Here is a 9549-nt window from a genome sequence, read left to right as displayed (position 1 = left end):
CGCAAATTCTTCTGCTAGTTGGGGTTTAGTCCAAATCTGCATCCTTTCCTTCAAGGCTCAGGGGTCCAAGATTATCTTCTGTGTCTGTATTTATTGGTTTCCCTTTTCTTTGTTGAAGAGGGTCTGTGCAATCCTTCTGCCTAGTCCGCCATCTTGCCCCGCCTCCATCATCTTGCCTTTTTAATCAGCATTAAAATCATGACCATTAGTGCATGTTATTACGTATTCTTTAGAAATGTGATTATTCAGTAGCTGTACAATACCCCCTAAGGCATTTGACTGCTAACCAGAAGGCTGGCAGCTCAAATCCACCAGCCACTCCTTGGAAGGAAGGTTGGGCAATCTACTTCCATAGTGATAACACCTCAGAAACCCAAGGAGGGGCCACTATGAGCTGGGGCCAACTCGACAGCAGTGAGTTCAATTTTTTGTTGTTGTTTTGTTTTGTTTTGTTTTTGGTATACATATGACTCGACAGCAGTGCATTGCATTGCGTTTGTTGTTTATATCACCATTACCATTACCACACTGCTAGATATTTAGGTCTATCCAGTTTTTCCTATTATAAATAATGTATAATTAACATTTTAAATATAAATTTTTACCCATTTCTCATATGATTCCCTTAGGGTAAATTCTTATGACTCTAATTACTTACTCAGTATAAACATTTTAAAGAGATTTGACACATACTGCCAAAGCACCTTGCCACTAGCAGTTTATAAGGGCTCAGCACTGGGCCTCATCATCATCTATTATATTTTAAAATTGTATAAGTAGAAAGGAAAGGGGTCTCATACTTTCAGTTTTCATCATTTGGATTATCAAAAATAGTGGGGTCTCTAAAATATAGAGGAACTGAACTGAAATCACTAAGGGGGATTTGTCCTCTTTTTTTCTTTTTTAAAAACTTTTTATTATGACTTGGGTGAAAGTTTACAGAGCAAATTGGTTTTCCATTCAACAATTCTTACATGTTTTATTTTGTGACATGGATTATAATCTCCAGAATGTAGCAGCACTCTTCTCACTTCCTGCCTGAGTTACCATTTCCATTCGTCCTTCTTTTCTATCTCTTCCTGCATTCTGGGATTTTAAGCAGCCATCCATGGGCAACTATTCATCTCTCCTCAACCAGAGCAAGTAAGAGTGAAGAAAATCAAAGACACAAGAAAAAATTAGTCCAAAGGACTACTGGACTATATGAACCCCAGCCTCCATGACCCTAAGACAAGAAAAAATAGATGGTGCCCAGCTACCACTGCTGACCTCTCTGAAAGGGATCTGTTTTTGTTCTCATGCTGCTATAACAGGAATACCACAAGTGAGTGGCTTTAACAAACAGGGATTTATTATCTCACAGTTCAGGAGGCTAGAAGTCTATGTTCAAAGTGCCAGCTCTAGGGGCTGGATGAAGGCCCCTCATACTTGGGCTTCAGCTCTGCCTCTTACTCATGGCCCACTGGAGGTAGAAATGTCTCTTAACTCAGGCAGCTGCTGGCTGCTGAAGCTGACAAACCCAAGGTCAACAAGTAAAATAGCACAGTCCCAAGATTATCAAGTAACATGGCAGGCCACTAGTTCAAGTCCAGAAACAGTCTTAAGACAGCAGTCAACATGGCACACCACTGAGATGAAGACTTGGCCAAATGCAGGACCCAGATGTGCCCAAAAGCTCAGAGACCTTTCTCAAAGCTTTTCCTTATATACTAGAAGCAGACCACATCCCTAAGGCAGCTACTCAGCTGCTCACAGCAGATCCCACTGTGGAGTTGATTACCAGTCTCATCATGGGGAATAACTACATCCAGCAGCCAAGCCACTGAAAACCTGGCCCTGCCAAGTTGACACATAACCTTAACTACCATAGGATCACAATAGGAGGTCCTGGATAGAGTGAAAGAAAACTCTAATAAAAATGACCAGGCTTACTGGTCTGATAGTGACTGTTAGAATCCCCAAGGCTATGGGCCTTGGTCACCATTCAGGCCTGAAACTGAACTCATCCCAGTGGGTCAACTTTCAGCCAAACGACAGACAAGTCAATAAGGTGAACAATAATACCAGGGAAGCACGCACTCCTTAGAACAATCAACTATACAAGATCCAAAGGGCAGTATTTTCCCAAGGATAAAATGTAAACACTTTTGAGATATAAAAAGAGCAGATCAGGCACAAAAGCAAGCAAGCCTGAATGGGGGAAAGACACATACCCCGTGAAGTTCTCCAAGGAATGCAGAGAAAAACCCTAGAGAGCTAAGAAAAAGATTTTCCCTGAGAGTAGACATAGAGAGGCTTCCTCTAGATCAAGTATCCTGAATTTAGACTTCTACCCTCTTAAACAGCGAGAAAATAAATTCTGTTCTTGAGAGCCACTCATTGGTGGTATTTCTGTTATAGCAGCACTAGGAAACTAAGACACTGGCCATGATAAGGAATCTGCATTTTACTTTGAAGAGCAATGGGGAGGCACCAGAATGGTTTTAAGTAGGGAACTGACATATATCTAATTACCATTTCTAAAACTAGGAGACTGAGCCGGAAGCTGCTGCAAGAGGGGTCTTCAGGCAAGAGAAGGGAGTAAAGATAATGAAGGTGATGGAGTCAAGACAGGTGTTGGAGGTAGAGCCTTTGAGATTCCCATTGGACTGGATCTGGGAAAGGAGGGAAACAGACCTGAGCAACCAGGTGAATGAATGGTAATGCCCTTTACTGAGAATAGGAAGGCTGGATCACATTGTGGGGACGGGGCCAAGAGTACCACCCCTCTTTGTTGCTTAGGGGGCACTGAGTGTCTGTTACGGATGATAGGAAAATCTGGAGACAGATAATGGTGATGGTTGAAGAGCATGTCAAACATAATTAAAGTCACTGAATTGTACATGGGAAAAATGTTGAAATGGCAAATATTTTGTCAATATACATTTACCACAATAAAGACAGTACCCCTTCTTTGCAAACAATAAGTCTCAGATGATTGTTAGAATCCAAGGAAAAATCAAACAGGCGCTGAATACATGAGTTCGGAGCTCATGGGAGACATTCAAGCCAGGTGAGATCTCGTGGCTCAAGCATGTGCACAGCTTCTTACAGGAGCAGACACACAAATACAAGAACACCTAGAGGAATGGGGCTTCCACTTCTCCTCTGATGCAGCCATATATTGGATGGTTTCATAAAAGATTGGCCTAACTGGCTAGGTCACTGAGACTGCCTCTTTGGGAGGCTGCCCCTACTCTAAGGTGCAAGGTAGAGGCTGGAAAAGGGAAATGGACCACAGGTAGGTGTCTCCTGAGTTTAGTGAACCCAGCAGAGAAGCTCTGCTCTCTCCCCTGCACTTAACAGTGTCTCCTTCCCCAGTCCTTCAGTCCACAGAGTTCTTTCTGGGCAAGCCTCCCATACCTCCACACTTTCTCTTACCTCATCTCTCTGTACAGCAGCAGAGCTCACTAAGGGGTAACATATGGTCACTAAAAGCCTATAAACCTTGAACCATCCAACACACTCAGCTTCACAAAACCTCAGCCAACTGTATGTCTAATTCCTACCAATTCTCACCATTACCCCACTGACCAGAAAGAAAACCAAAAAACCAAACTCTTTGGCATTGAATCTGTTCTGATTCATGGTGATCCCATGTGTGTCGGAGTAGAAGAGGGCTCCACAGGGTTGTCAAAGCTGGTTTTTTGAAAGTGTATCACCAGGCCCTTTCTTCTGAGGAGTCTCTGGGTGGACTCAACCACCAACCTTTCAGTTAGCAGCAGAGCCCTTAACTGTTTGCACCACCCAGGGACTCTGATTAAAAGGAACCAAATCAGACCAGATTTGTTGCTATTGAGTAGATTACAACTCATGGCGACCCTGGGTGTTATAGAGCAGAACTGCTCCATAGTGTTTTCTTGACTGCATTCTTTACAGAAGCAGATCGCCAAGGCTTTTCTTCCCCAGCACCACTGAGTAAGTTCAAACCATCAACCTTTAGGTTAGTATTCAAGTGCAAATTGTTTACTCCACCAGGGACCATGGGAAATGAGCTGACTGAGGACCATTTCAGGACACCATCTGGTGCAAAGCTCCCTGCAGGGGCTCATCTCCTTTCTGGAAGAGTGTCACAAGGGATCAGATACACCTCCCCCATTCAGCCACAGAACTTATGCAAGGTATTGAACCTGATGCTTGGAACATGGGGTCAAAGATAACAGATTTAGGGACCACTCTACAAGACGCCATTGGCAGTGTCCTTTATGATGTTTAAATAAATCTGAATATTTGATTCAGCCAGGTAGAAGTATTTTGCTTTGCCTTGCTTTGTTTTTCCTGGCTAACTGTCTATGCATGGCAGCAGCAATGGGAACAAAAGCTGGACCAGCTCCACACTTCCAAGTCCAGTAGGGAATCCCTGCAGAACTTGGGAAAGACTTCTAAAGCTCTCCTGTCACTCCCCAGCCCACGCCAGTACTCACTTGAACAAAACTCGTGGTTCTGGAGCAGAACAGCAGAATGCCTTGGAGACTCACTGTGAGCCTTGGGAAACACGCCCCCAGTAAAATGCAAAAGCAACTGCCAGCAACAATGAAGCCAGGAGGCAGATGTGATCCTGGTGCAACAGGCCCCCTTGCTCATCTCTGAGTACGGAGCAGGAAGGGAGCACCCAGAGATCTCGGGGAGCCTGAGGCAGGGAGCAGGCTGCCAGCAATGTCCTTTCTCAAAGGTCATGTTTTGCTACATTAGGCAGAAATGTCAAGAGAAAATTGGATTATGAAAGAAAGAAAATAACAGACATGGCGAGCAAATAAAGAATAAAAAATAGCATTATCTCCTTGTTACAAGTTATTGGAGGGAGGGGGACACCTGGATAAGAGGGAGCTGGGGTCCTGCTCTCCCAGACTGTTATCCCAGGCAAGTCTTTGCTTCATCTCCTCCAACCCCTTCCCCAGCCACCAAGCACCAACTGGAGGACAGAAAGGTCCCCTTGAATTCCTCCAGATCTTTGTCACATAGAACAGTCACAGCCATACTCATGTACCATGTTTAGGACAACCATGGACTTCACCACAGCCTCACTCACCTTTTCACCACCTACCTCACTGATGCACAGAGCACCCTCTCCTCTTTCTCAAGGGTAAGGGCTGCCTTACTCCATCTAATTTCCAGCTGTTCTCTTCCTCCAACACTTTCTTCCTGCACCACTACCACAACCAACATCTGCCATTTATCAAGAGCTTACCAAAGTGCCCCACCATGCATCTGTCAGTTTGTCATACTGTGGTGGCTTGTATGTTGCTATGATACTAGAATCTATACCACCAGTATTTCAAATACCAATGGGTTCAGCAGTGGTGGACAGGTTTCAGCAGAGTTTCTGGATTAAAACAGACCAAGAGGAAAGACCTTGCCATCTCCTTCCAAAAATCAGCCAGTGAAAACCCTATGGGTCACAACAGAATATTTTCTGGAATAGTGCTGGAAGATGAATTCCCTACACTGGATGGCACTCAAACTACACAGTGGCCACCACAATGGACTTGAGCAAACTAATGATAGTGAAGATGGCACAGGACCAGGCAACATTTGGTTCTGTTATACATGGGGCTGCCATGAGTTGGTGCTTACTTAATGGTAACTAACAGCAACCACCAAGTGCCAGGTACTGTATTGAGAATTTTTGCACCCATTATCCCATTTAATACTTACAGCAATCATACAAGGTAGGTCTTACTATTATCTCCATTCTACAGATGAGGGAATTGGAGCTCAGAGAAGTTGCTGTCCAAAGTCAAACACAAAACTAAGACAACAGGCAAGATACCCAGGAATATTTTTGACCAAGACGCAGACACCTGTATACTCCAGGTGCTCATACATAACCTAATGCAGGTTCACTCAGAAACAGGGACGGTGCACAAGTCCAGAGACACAGTTGCCCTGCCAGAGACATACAATAGAAGCATCCACCTCCAGAGGCAAACATACATACAAAGAATGTAGCAAAGCAAACATATATACACTACAAACAAGCAATGCACCCCTTGGCCATCCCGCGTTTTTTTTTTTTTTTTTTTTGTTTGGGTGAAAGTTTACAGAGCATATCAGTTTTCTATTCAACAATTTATACACATTTTGTTTCATCACATTGACTGCTATCGTCTCAATGTAACAGCACACTTCCCACTTTCTCTCTGGATTCCCATTTCCATCTGTCCTTTCCTGACTCTCCCTGCCTTCTGAGCTTTGGTTTTGGGTAAATACTGTCTTTTGGTCTTGTATAGTTGATTGTTCCAAGGGGTACATTCCTCCCTCGTGTTCTTATTCACTTTATAAGACTATCTATTGTTTGCTGAAAGCTGATCCCTGGGGGTGAGTTCAATGTCAGGCTTGAAGGATATCTAAAAGCCACAGTCTCAGGGTTCCACTAGTCTCTACCCAACCAGTAAGTCTGCTCTTTTTTTACCTCCGAGGCATTTATAACTGCTCATGGTGCAAGGCAAATAGGAAAATGTAGGCACAGAATTTCAATATAACTTACCACCCACTCAGAACTCACTGCCCCCATTTTCCTTTTAGATAGTGCCTTATCTATATTCACCTGTCATCACTTATTGATGAGCTGGTTACCCTGTTCATCAGACAAGAGTTTAATTAAGAACTATCCTGCCTTCAAGCCCCACAGCAGCCTACTACTGGTACCTCCTCCCTTACAGATCCATTATCACTTATCTCTGACTTTTTCTTGGGTCAATGTCCAGTTTCCAAGCCACCTGACCATTGGAATTAATTTTGTGAGTAAGATTTTATGAGATGATGCATCACTTTCCCAAAATCAAGCTCTGTGACATTGCCCCCTCTATCCCTCATCCAAGACTACCAAACAAAGCCATTAATTTTGTCCTGCACAACTGGCTCTCACATAGGCCAGATTCTGGAGTCCAGAGGTGATGAGCGATGATGGTGCAGACACTGGTTGCTCTGGGAACAAGGCACCCCCCACACACACACACACACATGATCAAACTCTGGGACCTGAGGGGTGAGAGGGCTGAGAGAGCTGAGATGCCCCATCCCTAATAACCACATGGTAAACAGGGACCCTCCCAGGGATCCTACTTACGCCTGAGCCACCTCCCTCTGACCAGCAGAAACCTCAGTATGGTAAGCAGTAGCATAATCTTCCTAAGAGTTGTACCCAACTAAAACAGGCACAGAGCCCATGGCTAGGACAACATCACCCATTACCTTCAGAACCCTGTTGCCCTACATGAGAATCATTCCAGATGGACCTTATTGCCAAAAGAAGCCAACCAGATGAGTTCTTCTCTTGCCCCAAACACAAACCATGCCCTGTTTTAAGAAAGGCCCTCCTAAGCTTCATCCAAGACTCCCTGGGAGGCACAGACAGTTAAACACTCAGCTACTTAACCAAAAGGTTGATGGCTCAAATCTACCCAGAGGCACCTCAGAAGAAAGTCCTGGTTGATCTACTTTCAAAAGGTCACAGCCATTGAAAATCTAATGAAACACAGTTCTACTGTGCACACCTGGGGTCACCATGAGTCAGAATCAAGTTGACAGCAACTACTTTTTAAGCCTCATCTACAACATTATCCTCAAGATGGAGGGCTCCATGGGTTTCTTTGTTAAAGAATGGGGCTGCCATTAGGAAGCAACTCTGCTTCTTTGGCAAAGAAAGGTCCAGTGTGAGCAGGTCTGTGTCTCAGGATTTGAGTGCATAAGGTGTTAACAGTGGCGGGTGTCCTGCCATTCCCATACATGCCATTAAACCATATTGCCCATCCCCTTCATTCAGCCAGGCATTCCCTACCTTTCATGTACGCATTGTAGACCCTCTGTTAACTTTGTCCCCACTCCTCCTCTTCCATGTCACCATCTCTAAAACTCTCAGCCCCTCTCCCTGGCTTTGTCTGTCTCAGTCCCTCATTTGCTCCAAGGCCCTGGCAGCCAACCTGGCTGTCCAGCTGCAATCCTGCAAAGCCTCTCAGTCACGGTTTTCAGTCACTCGCTTGCTCTGTCTACTTCTAGTTGCTCTGGGTAAACAGCTTCCCAGTTAGTCAGGTGCCAGTCCCCTAAGATCTAGGTTAGGGGCCTGTCTACTTGGCTGGCCTTCCCCAAGATTTGCCTCAGCCCCCGTCTGCAAAGAACCAGAGATAGCTTTTCGTAGAAGATCCATTCTGCTGCAGGCCAGAGTCATAACAGGAGCTCCAGATGGACTCAGAGCATCAAGAAAGTCTATCCAGAAAGACAGGGAAGGCCCAGCCACTCGCAGTCCCCACAGGCTCCCAGGACTGTGACTTGCTGGCTGCAATGAGCATAAACACATCCGATTTCTTCATCGACAGAGGCAACATTTTCAATGTGGAAGGAGCAGTGCTCCCTTCCTTAAAGTCCAATACCTTCTCACCAATTGGCCTGTATTCTTCTAAATTTCCCCATAAAAGAGGTACCTTGGTCCCCTGGGAGATAGCCAGCCCCCTCTCTCACCACAGCAGCGGCAAGATTCTTTTGAAATTGCTGAAGAATCTGGAGGAAAGGTCAAGAAGAAATTCTCTGAGGCAGTACTAAATTCCACATTAAAAAAGAAGAAAATACAAACAAGCATTTCTGTCAATTCTAACTCATGATAACCCCAGGTGCCACAGTATGGAACTACTCCATAGCATTTTCTTGGCTATAATCTCACAGAAGCCAAACAACAGGCCTTTCTTCTGTGGTGCCATTCATTAGGTAGATTTGAACCACCAACCTTTAGGTTAGTAGTTGAACACAAACTGTGCCACTCAAGGACCTAAATTGCTTAAGTGACCCCATTTCTATGATTTGCTGGAAAAGAACAAATCACAGGATGAACTTGGAGGACATTATGCTGAGCGAAATAAGTCAGTCACAAAAGGACAAATATTGTATTAGTCCGTTATTGTAAAAGTTAAGGAAAGGTTTATATATTGGAGGACATTTTCTTTGTTGGTTACCAGGGGTGGGAGGGGAGGGGAGGGAATGCTGTTAGATAGATAGAGATAAATATTGATTTGGGTGAAGAGAAGGGCAATGTACCAAATGTGAGTGACCAATATGGCAGCATTGAGGATGAGAAAGACATAGAGAGTTACATGGGCAGTACAGACAACAAATATGAAGCCCTTTGCATATACAGTACTGAGTTGTCAATGAAAGCAAACATGGGTATAGGGACAGATAGATGGGTGAACAAGCTAAACAATTAGGTTTGTCTAAATGGAGAGTGTATCCAAGATCATATATAGGGTTGGCAAACAATGGGCCTATAAGTTCATGTGAATGATCAGAATTCCCAGGTGTATAGTAGAGCTGACAAGGGGCAAGGTTATGGTCATTACTTGGTCACAGCCAGCTACCCAGAGGGACCGAGCAGTTGCTCCTGCGGGCTTGGGACCATAGTCACAGGGGACATCAAGCTCAATTGGCATATCATACTACACAAAACATTGTTCCACCTACTACTTTGGCGAGTAGTGACTGGGACCTTAAAAGCCAGGAAGCTGCCATCTAGATGCAACA

The 9549-nt window shown here is 44.5% G+C and overlaps 1 protein-coding gene across 1 annotated transcript in view; it reads right to left on the bottom strand.

Moving 5' to 3' along the window:
* The window catches only part of NTRK3 (neurotrophic receptor tyrosine kinase 3), a 587560-nt gene that overhangs the window by 407246 nt on the left and 170765 nt on the right, over positions 1 to 9549 (bottom strand). The window contains exon 5 of the mRNA XM_042781682.1: positions 5919 to 5925. Within this exon, the coding sequence (XP_042637616.1) occupies positions 5919 to 5925 (7 nt within the window). The remainder of the gene's footprint in view (positions 1 to 5918; positions 5926 to 9549) is intronic.

Source organism: Orycteropus afer, unplaced genomic scaffold (genome assembly GCF_000298275.1).
Source record: "Orycteropus afer afer isolate SDZICR_OR568_19922 unplaced genomic scaffold, OryAfe1.0 scaffold00150, whole genome shotgun sequence".
In the NCBI taxonomy this organism is placed as follows: domain Eukaryota; kingdom Metazoa; phylum Chordata; class Mammalia; order Tubulidentata; family Orycteropodidae; genus Orycteropus; species Orycteropus afer.
This window is presented reverse-complemented; position numbering and strand designations above follow the sequence as displayed.